This window comes from Temnothorax americanus, unplaced genomic scaffold (assembly GCF_048541705.1).
Source record: "Temnothorax americanus isolate GAGA-0224 unplaced genomic scaffold, ASM4854170v1 Scaffold154, whole genome shotgun sequence".
Classification (NCBI taxonomy): domain Eukaryota; kingdom Metazoa; phylum Arthropoda; class Insecta; order Hymenoptera; family Formicidae; genus Temnothorax; species Temnothorax americanus.
Window position 1 is genome coordinate 16857 of NW_027509291.1, and position 19603 is coordinate 36459.

The 19603-nt window shown below is 42.4% G+C and overlaps 3 protein-coding genes across 3 annotated transcripts; 2 read left to right on the forward strand and 1 right to left on the reverse strand.

The window, feature by feature from the left end:
* The first annotated feature begins 603 nt into the window (after positions 1-603).
* LOC143895359 (uncharacterized) lies at positions 604-1889 on the forward strand. Its single transcript, XM_077402414.1, has one exon. It carries the CDS (start codon positions 643-645, stop codon positions 1423-1425), a length of 783 nt encoding a protein of 260 aa, XP_077258540.1. The 5' UTR covers positions 604-642; the 3' UTR covers positions 1426-1889.
* A 1015-nt stretch (positions 1890-2904) lies between these two features.
* Positions 2905-4266, reverse strand: LOC143895361 (uncharacterized). The gene is made up of 3 exons (XM_077402415.1): positions 3729-4266; positions 3165-3659; positions 2905-3089 (listed from the first exon to the last, which is right to left on the reverse strand). The coding sequence occupies exons 1-3, from the start codon at positions 4096-4098 to the stop codon at positions 2905-2907; spliced, it is 1050 nt and encodes a 349-aa protein (XP_077258541.1). The 5' UTR covers positions 4099-4266.
* An 11299-nt stretch (positions 4267-15565) lies between these two features.
* Positions 15566-18426, forward strand: LOC143895353 (uncharacterized). Its single transcript, XM_077402408.1, has 5 exons — positions 15566-15710; positions 15801-16018; positions 16744-17010; positions 17053-17745; positions 18307-18426. The coding sequence occupies exons 1-5, from the start codon at positions 15569-15571 to the stop codon at positions 18424-18426; spliced, it is 1440 nt and encodes a 479-aa protein (XP_077258534.1). The 5' UTR covers positions 15566-15568.
* The last annotated feature ends 1177 nt before the right edge of the window (positions 18427-19603 follow it).

Here is a 19603-nt window from a genome sequence, read left to right on the forward strand (position 1 = left end):
TATTACACTCTACCGGGTTTTACGTGGGACGCTATGTTGAAGCATACGCGTATCAATTTCGAATTGCTCACCGACATTGACATGGTCATGTTTATCGAACGCGGTATACGCGGTGGCCTGAGTCAATGTTCAAACAGATACGCGCGGGCCAACAACAAGTACACGCAGTCGTACAATCCATCGAAACCGTCGTCGTACCTCATGTATTTCGATGTAAACAACTTGTACGGCTGGGCAATGTGTCAACCATTGCCTTACGCAGATTTTCAATGGGTCGACGACGTAACCGATTTTAATGTTATGGATATCGCGTTGGATTCCTCGATAGGCTATATTCTCGAAGTCGACTTGGAGTATCCGCAACATCTTCACGACGCGCACACTGACCTACCGTTCTGTCCGACGCGCGATAAACCACCCGGTAAGCGGCAGGACAAACTCCTCACAACATAATACGATAAGAAACGTTATGTCATACATTATCGCAACCTGCAGCAGTGCATGCGCCACGGTCTCCGTATAGCAAAGATTCACCGCGCATTGAAATTCGCGCAATCTCTATGGCTTCGCGATTATATAGAACTTAATACGAAATTTAGGACATTGGCCAAGAATGATTTCGAGAAAAATTTATACAAATTGATGAACAACGCTGTGTTTGGCAAAACCATGGAGAATGTGCGCAATCACGTTGACGTGCGACTCGTGACTCATTGGGAGGGTAGATACGGCGCGGAGGCACTGATCGCGAAACCAAATTTTCATAGCCGAAGCGTCTTTTCGGAGAATCTAGTAGCAATAGAAATGCGAAAACTCGAGGTGAAGTTCGACAAACCAATCTATGTGGGTATGTGCATCCTCGATATATCCAAGAAATGTTTGTATGAATTTCATCACGAGTACATGTTACCATTGTATCGCGACAAGTGTAAAGTCATGTACACTAATACGGACAGTCTCATTTATGACATTGAGTGCGACGATGTGTATGATATCATGAAGCGTGACATTCATAGATTTGACACTAGCGATTACGCGATCAATAATGCGTATGGTATCCCACTCGCCAATAAAAAAGTTCCGGGTTTGATGAAAGACGAAAATAACGGTGCGATAATGACCGAATTCGTCGGGCTTAGAGCAAAGATGTACGCCTTGCGAGTGGACGGTAAGAAAGATACGAAGAAGGTTAAAGGTGTCAAGAGTAACGTCGTAACGCGTACTATAAAGTTCGACGATTACACGCGGTGTCTGCGCGACGAAATTGAAATGACGCGACAGCAGGTATGCATAAGATCCAAAAAACACGAGGTATACACCGTGTCTGAAACGAAAATAGCTCTAAGTCCGTATGACGATAAGCGATACATTATACCCGGTTCCACCGAGACGCTGCCATGGGGGCATTATAAAATACCATTGTAAATATATAACATTGTAAATACCGCTGTAAATATATTGTAAATACATTTAGATATTTATGAAAATAAATGACTCATTTGTATGTATAATATGTTTTTATTTTGTAATAAATTTTTACAATACATTATTCTTGTGTATCTATGAATTATGCGAATTATCAAATCCTAACCACTTTACATAAACCTCATCCCCCCTTTTGCGCAAAACTTTTTCAACGAGATACACGTCGGGATTAGCAACGCAATGTAACTCGTAGTCGTAGAAGCCACCGGCGACGGATTTTCCGCAGGAATCTTCCAACAGATACGTCACGGGATTAGTTTTCTGCACTTTGACGATTCTAAATACTTCAATGGTCCAATTTGGCGTGTATCCTTTTTCGAAGATTGTCTTGAATTTACTCACACGTACCGAGTCGCCCACTTTGAATCGCGCGGGAGCAGCGATCTTTACGTGACTGTACACCGTTGTTAGAAGCTTGTCGGCGATCGCGGGGGTAACATCGATGGGCCGCATGCCGATAGTTCGATGCTTTTGCGCGTTGTAATCCGATACGAGACCCGACAGCGAGTCGATCCATTTGTAATTTCCAATGCGCGTAAACATTTTCCACATGTCATTCTTGAGCGTGCGATTAAATCGTTCGACGACCGATGCCTTCATTACGGAATAGGTCGAATAGTGATTGATATTATGTTTCTTCAAGAGTTTCTGCACGTTTGCGTTGTAAAATTCTTTCCCCTTGTCAGTCTGCAGATTTTTCGGACATCTGCCGCCGTCTCGAATTATTTTTGCAATCGCCGTAGTAACCTCGGTTCCGCTCTTCGCTTTGAGCGGTACGGCCCATGCGTGCTTGCTCAGCACGTCGATAATGGTGAGTATGTAGTGGTGGCCTCTGTTGAATCGCGTGTATGGACGCATCTCGACCACAGGTCCGCCTGCCACAGGTCATCGTATCCGCGCACTATGACGCGTCTTCGCGAAAAATTTCTTCTCGCAGGAGCGTGTAATTCTTCCACCAGCCGCCGTTTTTTAGCTGATTGCTTCTTACTAGCCATGACGATGACGCGCAACTGACGCAGAGTACAGATGTACGTTCTTATCTATTCGCGATGATTCACAATTACATCTTGAATCATCTTTTGAAGTTCGTTTAGGGTAATTTGCATGTTATTCTGGAATGTGACCATCTTTCTCTCGATTTCATCCTGTCGATCTTTTAAAATTTGCACACTCTGCTGCACGTAGCGTTTGTTGGCTGCATCGCCATCATCTACGGGCGGCGCTATCCGTCGAATCTTGCGCGATTTCGCGTCAAAGTCGGTGGCGACCACGCAAAGAGCGTTATCGCGCACGTAACTTCTGATTAATCCGCTCCATTGATAGTACGGTTCCGCACCGCCTCTTCCGAGCGATATACCAAACTTGTTGATCGGCATTTCGATGTTGATTGAATGACTCGTCGACGTGGTTGAATTGAATTTAATTTATAATAAGTCCAGCTTCGCGAAGTTTTTCGATAATCGACAGGATCTCGTTATCGTGACCGTTGTGACCCGCTAGGCGCGAAGCTTCGAGCAATCGGAGACGGTCTACAAGCTCGTTGGGGTCGTCCCAATGAACATAGTCGATCTTGTTGTTGTTTAATGTCATGACACGTGGTATACCTTTTTTACCCGAAATCGGCGATGCAATTATATTTCTGTACTTGTTGTCGTTTAATGTCATGGCACGCGGTATACCTCTTCCAGCTTTTTTACCCGAAATCAACGGTGCGATTATATTTCTGTACTTGTATCCCCTGTTGCCATTTAATCGAGCGTGAGCATCGTGATTGCGTTTATGAGCATTCGTCATCAACAGAATGCTCTTGTATTTTTGCATGTCATCCTCCGTGTAGATCTTGTCATTGTGAATTTTCTTAAAGATCAACTCGTAAAGACCGCGTGTGCCTGCGTATCGTATGTCGTCGATAATTATGTTGTCCGCGTTGTCCACGTCAAAACGCTTATTACCAAGCATCATTCCATCGTTACTGAAATAAACGCCGTACACGGTGTCTATACCGCTTTCTTGATCGCCGCTCAGAACAGCCACGACGTACTTTTGGCTCATTGGACCCAAGTGATCTCTCAATGTTTCTCGACCCTCAGATGTTTGCAACTGCTGTCGAACGGACGTCACGAGTGAGTCATCAGTGGTTTCGAAAACATCCTCGTTTGCGAGTGATTCGAGCACTGTGGATTGTACGGAAGAGGTTATCGGCGGTTCATTCGGTGGAGCAACTTTCGATCGTTTCGATTTACGCGGTTGTGAAATTTTAGTTATTTCGCTCAAATTAGATGGCACATTTATCGACCGTTTCAACGTAACCGGAGTTGAAGCCATTACAGAGTCGTTAAACGAGGCGTTTAGTCGTTTTCGTTTGACCTTTGGCTCTTCGTCTTCCCACGTCGTTTCATTCTCAATCTTTGACACGTCAGATTCTTTGCCAACGGTGTTTTCGGCAATCTGCCTTAGAGGCTCGATGATAGGCTTAAAGTGTCTTTCCAACGCGATATCTTCCTCCATTTTGCTTGTTTTCAAGGCGTGATACTTTTTGCGAATCAAATCGCTCGTTTTCGCAATTTGATTTGCTATCCTCTCGCGCTCTCTAATCTCCTCGCCGTTGTCCATGTTGCGATAACGTTGCTCAATCGACGCGTCGACAACAACTAACCGCGTTACGGTATCGCAAAGTCGTTAAATCCTTTTCTGTATCGACCATTCGAAATCGCGCTGTCCTTGTCTATCACCACGAATCCATACTTTTGTCGCCAACACGTATCACACAATTTACAGAAATTTTCGTAAGACATATCTGTGTTGACGTGATCATTGTATACGTGTTTCAGATTGATACCATCCTGTTTAAACATAATCAATAAATTCGCGTTGTCGCGTATAAGATGCTTCGGTATCTTTGCATACGTCTGACAAAGATAGAAGGAATCAACGTCCGCGTGCCGGCCCATTGCAAAGTATTCTCTTATCGTATCCTGCTTGTCGCACGCCACGTCATCAAAGATAAAAAAAGAATTCGGGAGCGCCTCGCTCGGCGGAATGACGTCACTGTTATTCGAGAATGTAAAGTAACCAATCTCTTCTATCGGTGTTAATATATTCTCCAAATATCGATATTTCGGTTGTTGCAACGATTTCCAGTACACGCACACGTTCTCGAAACGCACACCGTGCGGACTTTCCAGCAAGCTTATCAAGACGTTTGTCTTGCCGCAATTCGACGGACCGCAGATGATACCGCGTATAGAAATTGGTAGCATGCCTCCATGTTTGCGTACCTCTTTTGTTAACGGCATCCTATCGTCAAAGTTTGTCACTTTGATCGTCCGCGATTGTCGTACGAACCGCATTTTACCTCCCCTCCACAACGAATGAAAAACAGTATCGAGAAAGCAGACCTATTTATAGAGGCGCGTAGAGCTGATATGCTCAGTCGTTAAAATGTTTCTGCTCATGTCGGATAACAGCGATATTTACGATTCAACTGCCGAGCAGTTGAAGTATATACCAAAGGTCATTCTACTAGGAGAGTTTTATAATTACATAGATTATTTGTGGGATAAGCTGCCCGAACATATCAAGGCAGATTCGGAGGTTCAGCAATATCGGCGCTGTTGAATACATTATAATTTGCCGTGTCAGCAAACGCACATCGACGGTCCGCCGCCGTTGATAAAAAATTGCGGCGAATGCCGCCGAAGATAGGTAGAGGTCTGCTGAATCGCGTGATAAACGCGCTTCCGATCGAATTACATATCCCCGGCTATCAATTTTGCGGACCGGGAACTCGCTTAGAAACACGATTGGCAAGAGGTGATCGGGGTATTAATCCATTGGACGCAGCGTGTCGCGAGCACGACATAGCCTACTCGCGTAACAACGATCTCGCAGAACGACACGTGGCTAACAATATACTCGCCGCGGAAGCGCAAAAACGTGTCATCTCGAACGATTCGACTCTCGGAGAGAGAGCTGCAGCTACAGCCGTCTGGGCGGCCATAAAAGCTAAAACAAAACTCGGTATGGGTTTGAAAACGAAGAAAAAGAAGAAAACCAAACGAATACTTCCGGTAGCGAAACGCGGCGGTATCCTACCGATCCTACCGTTATTAGGGGTTTTCGGCTCGTTGGTCGGCGGAGAAGCGGGAGTCGCAAAGGCCGTGAATGATAACAAATCCGCGCGACGTCAACTGGAAGAGATGCAACGTCACAATCGCGCCATGGAAGGTCACGGACTTTATCTCGCTCCGTACAAACGCGGACGGGGAGTCTCAAGAACAAAAAACGTCGAAGAGACGCTAAAAATTCCCAAGGGTGTAACTACCAACGTACAACTGCAACAATTGGCAGAACGTATGCGCATTCCATACTTTAGAGGTATTTTCATGCGCGACTTGTTACCAATCGGCGGTATACGTCGAAACGAGAGCGGTATCGTGAATTTGGATAATACTGAGGGACCGGGTACTCACTGGGTGGCGTATGCGAAGAGGGGAGATCGTGCCATATATTTCGACAATTTTGGCAATCTTCGACTACCGAGAGAATTGGCGCAGTATCTAGAGAACAATGTAATAGAGTACAATCGCACGCCTTATCAGCGATACGATCAGAGCAATTGCGGACAACAGTGTCTGCGTTTTCTACAGTCAGTTGACAATCAATTTAAAGACCGGCGTTACGCTGTTTAATCTCAGTATTCATTCAAACATGTCATTGACATTTACGCTCACCGGCAAAAGCAGCATCCTCGCGGTAAGCTACTTTCCCGCCGTGGATTTGAGCAATGGCGATTACGAGCTCGGTCTAACAGATTTTAAAACCTATCACACGATACCAAATGTAAATTCGTCGAACAATAAATTTTACTATGACGACAACGACAAGGAGATTACCATTCCCGAAAGATCGTACGAACTGCGTGATATAGACATGTATCTGAAACGCGCTCTTTTATGGGACCAATCCAATAATGTCTCGACAAATGAAGATGAACCGCATCCATTGATTATTATTATTCATGCTAATAACAATACAATGAAAAGTGAGATCAAGTGCGATTATCGGATAAATTTCACAAAACCGAACAACATTGGATCGCTGCTGGGAATTTCAGCGAATCGCGTGCTGGAGTCGCGACAATGGCACGAATCGGATGTTCCGCTAAATATCATCAACGTAAACATCATTCGCATAGAGTGTAACGTGACAGCGGGTGCGTACAGTAACGACAAGTCCGTGCACACGATACACGAGTTTTCGCCGAGCGTGCCTCCAGGATATAAGACATCGGAAACGCCGGCACAGATCATTTACCTTCCGATTATTGTACGGAGCATTTCGAACTTGACGCTTCGCGTCGTGGATCAGGACGGTCGATTGATTGATTTTCGCGGAGAAGAGGTCACCGTTAGACTGCATGTACGAAGACGACGACTGTTGTAAACCGTGAGATGCTCATACTGAACGAAGCTGAGCAGGTGCAACAAACGAGAAACAAAAAGACAATCTGATTGCCAAAGAAGAACTCACTGCGTCGAACGTTGAATTTTTGAAATCATTGGGTTTCGTCGTACGAAATGGCTAATATCTTAAAAATTGGAGGTGAACCGATCTTTGACGACAGCGTCGTCAAGATTGAGACACACACGTACAATCCGTACGCCAATACGACGTTTGGACATAACGATGAGATAAGAATACCCATACAACAGCAGGATTTATACACGTTGCCGTGTGAAAGCTTTCTCTACGTTGAAGGTAGGACGATTGGTAATAAAGAGAAGGAATGACGAGTCTGTGACAACGCTTGCGAATAATTGCGTGGCGTGTATGTTCGATGAGATTCGATACGAGCTCAACGGTGTGGAAATTGATTGCAACAGAAACGTTGGCATAACCCGTACCATCAAGAACTACGTATCGCTATCGTATAATGATTCTCAACTCATGCGGAATGCTGGCTGGGACGTTACATCGAGCATACCGGAAGGATACTTCAACTTTTGCGTACCGCTCAAGTTGTTGCTGGGCTTTTGCGAGAATTACAAACGCGTCGTTGTTAACGTTCGTCACGAATTAATTTTGATACGTGCGCGTAGCGATAACAATTGCATTGTAGGAAATCCTGCGACGGAGCCGGAAATCGAATTGTTTAAAATACAGTGGCGAATGCCTCACGTTACGTTAAACGAGGTCAATAAGCTATATATGCTACGGGCCTTGGAAAGCGGGCGATATCTTAGTGTCAGTTGCCGTTCGTGGGATCTGTACGAGTATCCCATGTTGCAGAGCACGACCAAGCATTCGTGGGCCGTCAAAACGGCGACTCAGCTGGAGAAGCCGCGGTACGTTATCTTTGCGCTGCAGACCGGCCGCAAGAATATTATGTCTCAAAATATTAGCGTATTCGATGCCTGTAATTTGACCAACGTGAAACTTTATCTAAACTCCAAATTTTACCCGTACGACGACATGAATCTGGATTTTACTAAAAATCGATACGCCGTTCTTTTCGATATGTATGCGCGTTTTTGTAAAATTTATTACGGATACGATTCCTTCGATACGCTTTGCAGCTTGTATACATTCCTGATGGAAGGACCTTTTGTTGTCATTGATTGCTCGCGACAAAACGAATCTGTCAAGAGCGCCACCGTGGATGTGCGAATAGAATTTGATTGTAAAGAAAATGTACCTGCAAATACTACCGCCTATTGTCTCATCTTGCATGATCGTGTAATCGAATACTGTCCGTTGTCGAACGTAGTGCGCAAACTCATGTAAATTGCAAAATCAGCAGATATTGCAATATAAGCAGATATTACAATATAAGAGACACTGATGTACCGCGATAAGATACAGATTGCTCCGTCGTTTCGTTATGATCGTACCGACGTTTGTCGATCTGCAGGGATTCACCGTCGGGATGAAATTTGTCGTAAAGGAGGTAGCGGTTCTGAGAAACGGGACCGTTTTGGCACATTACATTTTTACATGTCCCATGCTATGGAGTCTCCTCCCGAAGTCCGACAGATCATGCGCTTCCTGGTTGATTGTGAATCACCATGGACTACGATGGGAGGACGGAAGCGTGCCCTACACCATGGCGAAACATCTAATTACATCGGCCGTACTTGGAGAGGGCGACGAGACGTCGACTCTTGTGTACGTCAAGGGATGCCAGAAACGAGAATTGCTGGTGGATCTGCTTGAGAATAAAGCAAGAAAACATCTGAAAATTGAGACTTTGGATGCAGATTATGAAGATATCAAATTTTTAAATAATCTAGATGTTACTAATACTGTAAAATGCGGAAAACATGTTAAGAATTGCGCATTACAAAATGTATTAAAAATATTTAACTGGTGGTCGCGACACCAGGAAAAATTTTAATTTTTTTGAAATAAACTATATATGTATATATAAACGTTTTATTTCCTTTTCCCACATACTTTGTAGTATAATATAAATGTTTTAGCTGTTCAAGAGCTGTTTTTAGTTGTTTAAAAGGAGTTTGATAGCGGTTCAATAGCAGTTATACAGATCGTAGTTATACAGATAACTGTTTTAGTTGTTTGATAGCTGTTTAAAAGCTGTTTTTAGTTGTTTAAAAGAAGTTTGATAGCGGTTCAATAGCAATTATACAGATCGCAGTTATATAGATCGCTGTTATACAGATAGCTGTTCAAGAGCTGTTTGATAGCTGTTTTTAGCTGTTTAAGAGCTGTTTTTAGTTGTTTGATGGCTGTTTTTAGCTGTTTTTAGCTGTTTCATAGCAGTTCGAGAGCTGTTTTAGTTGTTAAATAGCTGTTCAAGAGCTGTTTGATAGCTGTTTCATAGCGGTTCTATACCTGTTTGATAGTTGTTTGATCGCGGTTCAATAGCAGTTTTACAGATCAAATCACCAAAAGTCAATGGCGCGATATCGTTTTCGAGAACATACGTGTCTCGCGGTGACATCATTGCACACGTGCAAAACTGCACATCGCAGATTTTTCGGAAGGCGCAATTGTATGGATGCTGAGATGAAATTAGATATGATAAACAAATGATGTGACAATTGGGAGATGTAGAAGGATGAATTTGAAGGTACGCTCAGTAGTCGAGGACTGGAAGTAAGAGTCGGTTGGCATACTTGATAGTGTTCGGACGTGTTTGTCTTGTCGAAAAATTTCAAGTGTCGCGACTGTTTTTACTGTCTGCACTGTGTGATTTTAACAGTAGCGTCGTGTATTGCGCCTTTTGAGGCACACAACGTTCTGTAAAAATGGATTTCGAAGAATTACAGTTTGAAGGACATGAAATGGAAGTTAAAGCAAACTTTGAAGAAATGGAAGTGAATGACGATGAAGAAATGGAAGTTGATGATGAAGTTTTATTGTCGGACGATTCGTGTTATGATAGTGAATTGGTTGATGAGGATATTCCGGACGAAATTTTCAGTGTTAAATCAAGCAGAAGTAAATATGTTACACCCTCTGACAAAGATGTGTTGCATATACTCTTATTTTACTCCAGTACATGTGAAGTTTTGTGCGTCATGCATTGTCAGAATACGCGGATTGTTCTCAATGTTATACGCTGTTCGCAGACATGACACATGTCCGTATATCCTCATAGATGGTCTCTTTTGTTCATCTTGTGGAGACCCATTATATCTGATTTCACCGTGTAATCTGTGTCCCATGTGTGTTTTTGTGTAAATTTTAACTGTGTAAATAGCCTGCAGTATTTTAGTGTATACATATTATTGTGTAAATAAGGAGACAATGGCCTGAATTATGAAGGTGACTGACTCAATCGTGAACGTGAACGCGAACGGGAGCGAGAGAGACCGCGCGAACGAGAAGACGCGCGCAACCGGGGGACGGGGGAGAAACATCTACGAGGGAGAGATAACGCGAGCGTGCCGTGTGACGTCACGCGGACTCCGCGGCGCGGCCGTTGCACGCGGACTCCGCTGCGCGGCGAAACGCTGACCCCTTCGCCCCGCGGCGCCGGAAAACGCGGACCCCCACGCCCCGCGGCGCCGGAAAACGCGGTTTCCCCCTCCCCTTTCCCCACGGCGCCCGAAACACGTGGTTCCCCCCTTCCACCCCGCCCGCGGTTCCCCCCCGCCCTTGGTTCCCCCTCCCGTCCGCGGTTTCCCCCCCGCCCGCTGTTCCCCCTCGCCCTTGGTTCCCCCCCGCCCTTGGTTCCCCCCCGCCCGCGGTTTCCCCTCGCCCTCGGTAGGTGGTCCGGAACGCCCGTAGCTTACCTACTCTCAAGACATCTTTTAGACCATGATGTAAAAAGAAAAATGTTTCATTACGCATAATGGCGGCCAAATACGGAGCAGTCAATCAAATTCGCTCCCCAAATGTAGCGCAAAATTTTAATGAAGCCCGCTATAAAACCGCTCCAAGTTTTAAAAGCCGTGCTAGTTGTAAAAAATAAGTATATAAAAGTAAGTATTGTGACGTGACAAATGTCACGTCCCTCACCCTCACCCCAGATGGGAGCTCGGCCGAGGGAGGCGTCAGCGATGGTGCTTCCGCCCGAGGCGGGCGGAGAGCGAACATTTAGTTTAGGATTAAGATCTCTTACGAGCGTTACAGGTCGAGGGAGTGCGGAGCAAATGTCCAGGGTCACGACGTGGTAACGGCCTATGCCGCATCGAGGGACTTACGGGCTGGACAGCAGGAAGCTTCCAAGGGCGCCATGGTCGACGGGCGGGTCACGCTGAAGCCCACAACCGGAAAATCAGCTGGCCTGTCAAGGCGTCACCAGCGGCATGAGAGCACTGCAGCTCGAATACGTAGGACCCGAAGAGGGGGGACGCCCCGACGAAGGTTTCCGTCAGGGAACGGGGCCACCACCGGTGTACCGCCCCCGATCGACGAGCCATGGCCCGGCTTGCCTGGCCGTCGAGAAGCCGGTCTCACGTAGGCGGGCTTTAAACAGTTTAAACCTACCGCGCCGGCGGATGGGAGCAGTGACAAGGGGCGCCCTAGTAAAGCGCGACAATCGCCTAGGAGGATTGGTAGCGTGCCAGGGCGCAGCACCTGACGGGGCTAGGGACACCAGCGCGCGCGCGCGGGGGGGCTCATCGTGGTCCCGCCGGGCCGAAGGAACGACTGTCGTACAAGCCGCCATCCCGGCAACATCCAGCCCTGCGAGCCGAACGACGAGCTGCCGGAACCGGGAGAATTTGTAAGGCCACTGCCCAGCTTCCCCGAAGTAAGATCGCGGTAATACCAAAGCCTTCCCGGGAGTTGCGTTGTACCGCGGGAATACATGGAATCAGCCGTAATTGAATAATACCGAGTGCCATACCGCGGGAGGGCCCGTGCGACAAAGTAATCGCGAGTGCCCGTCTCGGGGATGCGAACGTCCGGCCGCCGACAGTCAGCGTGATCGTAATTTTGTTGCGTGTGATTTCGTTTCGTGTACTTTCGTTGCGTGTAATTTCGTTGTGGGTAATTTCCTTGCGTGTAATTTCGTTGCGGGCAATTTTGTCGCGTGTAATTTCGTAAACGTCGTTGGCTTAACCGTGCCGTAGTTTTGGGAGGTGGCTCTCGCGCGTATGAGAGTCTCGTAGTTATCGTCGCCGGTTAAGTTCGTGCTATTTGTAATTAGAGATCCGTGCGTTTCATCGGAATTAATGGCCCAAAGTTGTGTCGCGTTTACGGGTGAGGCCATTCGTGCGTCTCGGGGAGAGTGAAGATCCCCAGCGTCGTCGCGGTGGATCGTAAGGAAATTGCGCTAATTGTGAAAAGTAGACGTTTTGAGTATTTTGCGTTTGACCGTCTGGGTAGAATTTGATGCAATTTATGTCGGGGAATAGTCTTGTACGAATTTGATCGGGATTGCCGTGCAGTTTAGCGACGGAATGAGTATCGCGCTCGTGGGATGACTCGTGGCGCGTACTCGAATTCTGCTTGTTCGCCGTGGAACACGCTATCCTCTACTTGTTATCTGTTTTAAACTGAAATATAATTTTATGTTCTTGGTTATTCGAGTGTGATGATTGCGCTACGCTCCCTTTCCTATTCCAACCGCGGTTAATCAAAGAAGCCCACGCCTGAGAATACTGCGATCTCGTGTATCGTGGTGCGAGGAATCGCACCTGGCGCCCAACATTACATCCTAAAAATTCTCAGTCGAGCTACTATCTGGGTATCGGAGAGGAATATCGCGAATTATAAGGAGATTTCTAGTGAAGAAAACGACGGCGCGCTCCTCCACGGCCGGCGAGACCGTGAGGACATCGTCGTCGTCGTCACAGTATATAGATGTTAATATATTATAATAATAACAAATAAATAAATGCATTTATATTTTATAACGTTATTTTATTTTTATCAACATTTTTTTTATTAGATTGTTTATATATATTTTTAATTCTTTTACGCATGTTATTTTCTACTATTTCCTTATTTAGTTTTCTTAGTCTTATATATGTTCTCGTGCGAACTAAACATGCAATAACTTCCTTAGGAAATTTATTATTTGTTTTCATTAATATAATATTAGTTAATTTGTCGAAGATCTTATCTTCAGTGCTAAAAGAATCACCATGGAATTTTATAAATTCTGTATCCATGACTTCAGGTGCTTTTAAGAAGTCTGTGGATGGATACATGCAGTTTCTTCTTGATATTGTACAAATCCAATCATTAAGATTGGGTAAAGACTTGATTGAAATTCCTAAGTTAATATAGTGATCTGATTTCGGAATCTATGAGCTACATAACCGGTTATACCGGGTGTTTCATTTTAATCGCCCCAGGCAAATATCTCGAAAAATATGAAAGATACGGAAAAACGTTTCAGACAAAAGTTGTTTGGTTCGAAAAAAATATGAAGTTCTACTTTGTTTTTTTAAATAAAACTCCCTATTTTTTGTTGCATATTCTTGTAGCTTACCTAAAGAACTTTTCAAAACCCTATATTTGAGTATTTTTTCATGAAGTACTTTTCGAGTTACAAGGCTTGAAAGTTACAATCCCGCCGGCATTAGCATTACCCAAGGTGTACCGGCCAATAAAGATAAGACCCAACATTGATCCGGCCAGTGAAGGCAAGACCCAAGATTTGATCCGGCTAGTGAAAGCAAGACTCAAGATTGATCCGGTCAGTGAAGGCAAGACCCGACATTGATCCGGCCAGTGAAAGCAAGTGCGATTGACTCAAAAGTAGGGTCACATCGAAATCACATTATGTATTTTTAGTTTACAGCAAATGCTCAAATGTACAACCATTCTGTTGGATACATAATTGCAACCCAATAATTTCAAGCCTTGTAACTTGAATAGTATTTTATGAAAAAATACTCAAATATAAGGTTTTGAAAAGCTCTTTAGGTAAGCTACAAGAATATGCAATGAAAAATAGGGAGTTCCATTTAAAAAAACAGAGTTGAACTTTATATGACCTCGGCACGTTCACTCAAGGTCAAACCAATGACACCATCTTATGTCCCCCTTCGAACCAAACAACTTTTGTCTGAAACGTGTTTCCGTATCTTTCATATTTTTCGAGAATATTTGTTTGGGGTTATTAAAATAAAACACCCGGTATATGAAAGTGCATTTTTTTGTACTACCTCTTAATATATACTACTTAATTAGTGATTTGTTCAAAATCTTCAAGTAATTGTATTTTATCACAACAAGGCTCATAATTACTTAAATTTTGCACTAGAAAAATGATTGGTACATTGATAATATATCCCAATGATGAGTAATTTCATTATTTATCATTAACTTTATACATAGATGTATAATAAAGTTAAGGACAACTATATATATGAGAAACTGGGCTTTGAACGAGCGACGTGCTCCCGCTCTTCTAGAGGGCAGCTCCCGAGTGGCGCGAGACTCGGGGCGCCACGCTTACGTGCGGTCGTTGTGTGACAACAGAAGTGCTCGTGGTGTCGTAGCATTCAGACGTGTCGTAGCATTCAGACGTGTACAAAGAGCAAATATATTATATAGAGCATTAGAGAAATACTTGTGTTTTCCTGTCCACCTCGCCACGCATACAGTCGACATTATCAAATAGCCTACAGGTTATGGGCCCAGGGCACGATTCCCCTGCGTGAAGAACGAAGCACGAAAACATCAAAAGTCGAACGTGTAACGTGAAGTGTGTGAGACGCCGGCGAAGGGCATCGAGAAGACGAAAAGCATTTAGAAGAATCTAGAAGATTAGAGGGTAAGTAAATAATATTCCTCGTTGCTGACGAGCAAAACGAGAGAATTTTCAGCATATAAGAACTTTTGTTCGATAAATGCTGTTAGAAGGAGATAGATGTTTTTGCCTTCTTCTTGAGAGATAGAAATAGAGGCAACAGTGACAATAAGAGAATTAGAGATAGATGTATAAAGAGATAGATGTATAAAGAGATAGATGTGTGAGAATTAGAGATAGATGTGTAAGATAGAAAGAGATAGATATATGCCGCTTGGTAACAAGCTGGCGGGAAAAGCGATGTGCCTGTGCAAGTCCGATCGTGAACGGCGAGAGTCATTTTTTTGGCGCGCGAAAGTCCGATCGTGAAAAGTGAGTCACTATTTTGGCGCGAGGGACGCGTTGCCGGGCACGCGCTGACGCATGATCGATTGGAAAACATAGCATCGATGCGACGCCATAACACACATATATATATATATATATATACAGGCATGTGTATGGAATAAATTTTCAAAATCGACATGTATCGGGTCGGTAATTGAGCATGACTAGCTGTGCGGTGTAGCTTGATTACTGTACAGGGAGGCCGCGTAAATTTGTATGGGCCCCGTGCGCGTGCGTGATCAACCCGAGCTCCCATAGATCTTTTCAGCAGTGCTGGAGATCGCAACGGACAGTAGTGTGCGCGTGCGGATAGCCCTGCAGAGACGCGTGGTTTTCTCGCTTTGGGGTTATTGTGAATTGCAGTGCGTTCTATATAGCCTCATAAGCATTAAATTTTTATCGCTGAAAGAGATCTAGTGATAGAAATTGTAAATTATTATCGGTCAATATGAATGTTGGTTTATCTTGTCAAAAGAGGAATGCCAATGTTCAATTGATATTTAAATCCCGATTTAGAGGATGGAAGAAGATAAGACGAAAAATCTTCCGATGGATGAGGAAGAAAACAAAGATTCACTGGTTGACTACGATAGTGACAGCAGCGTGGTCACAGTGATAGAGAAAGAAAGAGGTAGCAATAAAACGATGAGTAAAGATGAAGGTAAGAGAGTATTTTTTTTTAAATAAAACAATCAAGAAAGATAATACACTTGTGTATTCAGAGATAGAGTAATTTAAAAATTTTGTTTAGAAGAAAAAGAGAACAAGAAAGAGACTGAAGCAAAGGGTGCAATCCCGAAACGCGGAAAACCCAAAATAATAGAAAACATAGATGTAAATAGAGAATGGGCTGAAAATCGTCCTGTACTATCGATAGGGACAAAGATACTTTACGAGAAACAGGAAAATATGGTAGAAGTCGCCCACGTAAGTTTAGAGAAAGAGAAACTAAAGATTAGACGTTTAGAGGTAAATAAACAGAATACGCAAAGTAAAGTAGAAAACGGTATACAAACGGTTAAAGAATCAAAAGTAGAGCCTAAAAAGAAAAAGTTAGATGAAACAGTCTGTTCAGTCGAGAAAAATAGAAGTTTAGAGACAATTAAGAGTGCTTTAGAGGTAGAATTAAACAGTCAAAGGTTGCATATTAGAAGAGAATATAAGCTGACGCAAAAATCCAACTTTGATCTTTGGATGGATTATTTAAAATCCGAATTGATGAATAACGAGTTATTAGATGTAATAGATCCAAACATTGATAGTCCAGAAAATCTTTCCGAATTAAAAGTTGCTAAGAGAAAAAGTCTAGTTAGAGATATAATAATCAATCATTTAGATAAAAATTATCATAAAAGGATTTTACATGAGAAAGATCCAAAATAAATTTTGAAGAAATTAAGAAGTTATAAAAAGAGTGAAGTAAACGTTACTCATACATCGGTACGAACTAAACTCTATCAAATTAAAATGAGAAAAGACGAAAAACTAAGTGATTTTTGCGAACGCTTTGATTCAATAATTAGAGAATATGAATCATGCGAAGATGCGGTACCTCTCACAGAACAAGAAATGAGATCTGCACTGTATCAAGTTGTGTTATTAATGTGCCGGAACTGAGAAATGTAGATTTAATTAGAAGACAAACTAATCTTAAAGAAATAAATGTAGATGAAATAAAATCTTTCATGATGCAGTTAGAGGCAGAGACTAAGAGTGAAGTTAGAGAGAAGCTAGAGAAACCAGAAGTTAGAGTGCAGAAGGCTACCGCAGAAGAGCACAAAGAAGTAAAGTGCTACCGATGCAACAAATTGGGTCACATGGCGAAGGACTGCCCACTAGCGGGATCAGAGGCCTGGTTCTGTTATTACTGCCAGGAGATTAGAGGACACAAGGGTGATAGCTGTCCTAATGCCGGAGCCCAGACGAACAGTTTTGGAGGAAAAAAGTATACAAATAAAACCGTTAATACAAATATAAAGAACAAAAAGAGTAGATAATAAAAGAAAGTATCCGAAAATTTACTATCTTTAAGAAAGCTGGCTGATGCAGGGTTCAGTATTTATTTAGATGATAAAGTATTTAAAGTTCACAATAAACTAACAAATAAAATTGTTTTCGAAGGAATTTATGAGAAACCAAATTGGATTATGCAATTTGAGGTTAAAAACAATAATATAGAGGACAATGAAAGTATAGAATGTGCTGTGTATAGATGTAGAGCAGAAATTGTTCCACATTGTGAGTTTCCTGAACAATCGCAAGCAAACATTCAGACCAGTGAATTATCAATTTCGGAGGGAGAATTAGATGAAAGAGACAATGTTGGCTCTGCGATTGGGAGGGAGAATGAAGGAGAGCTCACAAATGTGAACGAAAATATAGAACACAATAATGCTGAACTCGATCAAGTCATTAAGTTAGAAGATATACAAACATTAGAGAATATAGAAGAAATGTGTGAAAGCTCAGTAATTGAAAAAGTAAAGAAATTAGAGAAAATAAATGAGGCGATGTTATGGCATGTTAGATTAGGTCATGCGTCGTTAAACTATTTAAGACAGCTACAAAAAGTAGAAAAGAGATTAGAGACAGTTAAGTTTGATAACTCCATATTAGAGTGTGAAGTCTGTATAATGGCAAGGATGGCAAAATTGCCGTTTAAAAAAAACAGAAATAGAGCACAGAGACCACTACAAGTGATACATACGGATATCATGGGTCCAATAAAACATACATCTTATCCAGGACGAAAGAGGTTTATAATAACCTTTATAGACGATTATTCTAGATTGGCGAAAGCATACTCACTAAAGACGAAAGAGGTTTATAATAACCTTTATAGAAGATTATTCTAGATTGGCGAAAGCATACTCACTAAAGACGAAAGAGGTTTATAATAACCTTTATAGACGATTATTCTAGATTGGCAAAAGCATACTCACTAAAGACGAAAGAGGTTTATAATAACCTTTATAGACGATTATTCTAGATTGGCGAAAGCATACTCACTAAAGACAAAAGAGGTTTATAATAACCTTTATAGACGATTATTCTAGATTGGCGAAAGCATACTCACTAAAGACGAAAAAAGTTTATAATAACCTTTATAGACGATTATTCTAGATTGGCGAAAGCATACTCACTAAAGACGAAAGAGGTTTATAATAACCTTTATAGACGATTATTCTAGATTGGCAAAAGCATACTCACTAAAGACGAAAGAGGTTTATATTAATCTTTATAGACGATTATTCTAGATTGGCGAAAGCATACTCACTAAAGACGAAAGACGAGTCTGGAGAGGCTTTAGAGAAATACCTCATGCAAAGAGTTTACGGGAGGTGCGTTTAGAGAAGTACTGGATAGAGAAAAGATAGAAGCCATTTACGCGCCACCGTATACTCCAGAGCATAACGGAGTTGCAGAAAGGTTCAACAGAACGATGCAAGAGAAAATAAGAACATATATGTTTGACTCGGGATTACCAAAGAGTATGTGGGAGTTGGCAGTTGACGCTGCTGTACATGCGTACAACAGATCTCCACATAAGACTATAGAGTATGAGATCCCCTTGAAGAAGTTCTCATCAGAAATAAGTTGTCATTTCGAGCAAATAAAGAGATTTGGATGCATTGGATATGCAAGAGTACCAAAGCCTACGTCGAAATTTGACAAGAGAGCTATTAGAGGTGTGTTGGTAGGATATACTGACACTGGATATATACTCTGGCATCCAAGCACAAGAAAATTTATAGAGTCCCGACACATTAGATTTAATGAAAAGATAACATATAAAAATGTATATCAAAACAGTCAAATAGAAGAAGAAAAAGACTTAGATAAAAATTGGATGAAAGAATTTGTAGGGGATGAGGAAAAGGGAGAACAAAAACTAGAGATTCCTGAGAAAAGGAAAAGAGGTAGACCGAGAAAACAAACAACACAACTAGACGAACAGAAGCAGAAGGACGCACGAAAAGAAAGTGAAGCTCCAATGACTAGAAGTAAAACTAAAAGAAAACTAGAAGATAATGGAGACACTGATGTGCGGAGGAAAATAGAAGATGTTAGCTTTGCTAATTATATTAATGTGAAAAATATTCAACGGAATATAGAGAATGAAGATGAATTACATCAATGCCTTATGGCATCGTTAAATAGAGAGCCTGTTACTTATGAAGAAGCTATATCAAGTAACGAAAGAGAGAATTGGAAAATTGCCGTCAAAGAGGAACTTGAATCTATGTATGCTAATCAAGTGTGGGAACTTGTCGATAGACCATTAGAGAAATTAGATGGAAGACGACCTAATATAATAGATTCAAGATGGGTATTTAAGAGGAAATTAGAAGCAGATGGATCAACCAGATATAAAGCGAGACTGGTGATAAGAGGATGTAAAAACCAAAATGTGTATGATTTAAAAGAGACATATGCACCGGTTTCAAGATTGTCACTGGTTAGATCTATATTAGCAATAATAAATAAATATAACTTATACGCTAGTCAGCTAGATGTTAAGACTGCGTTTTTAAATGGAATTCTAGAAGAAAA

Coding starts and splice junctions, on each gene's coding strand:
- LOC143895361 (XM_077402415.1), bottom strand. CDS start 4,098: ATGGACAACGGCGAGGAGATTAGAGAGCGCGAGAGGATAGCAAATCAA. Junction 3,660..3,728: donor AACTAAAATTTCACAACCGC/GTAAATCGAAAC, acceptor TACAATCCACAG/TGCTCGAATCACTCGCAAAC. Junction 3,090..3,164: donor GGGTAAAAAAGCTGGAAGAG/GTATACCGCGTG, acceptor CGGGTAAAAAAG/GTATACCACGTGTCATGACA.
- LOC143895359 (XM_077402414.1), top strand. CDS start 643: ATGAACAACGCTGTGTTTGGCAAAACCATGGAGAATGTGCGCAATCAC.
- LOC143895353 (XM_077402408.1), top strand. CDS start 15,569: ATGGAAGAAGATAAGACGAAAAATCTTCCGATGGATGAGGAAGAAAAC. Junction 15,711..15,800: donor AACGATGAGTAAAGATGAAG/GTAAGAGAGTAT, acceptor AATTTTGTTTAG/AAGAAAAAGAGAACAAGAAA. Junction 17,011..17,052: donor AAAAGTATACAAATAAAACC/GTTAATACAAAT, acceptor AGATAATAAAAG/AAAGTATCCGAAAATTTACT.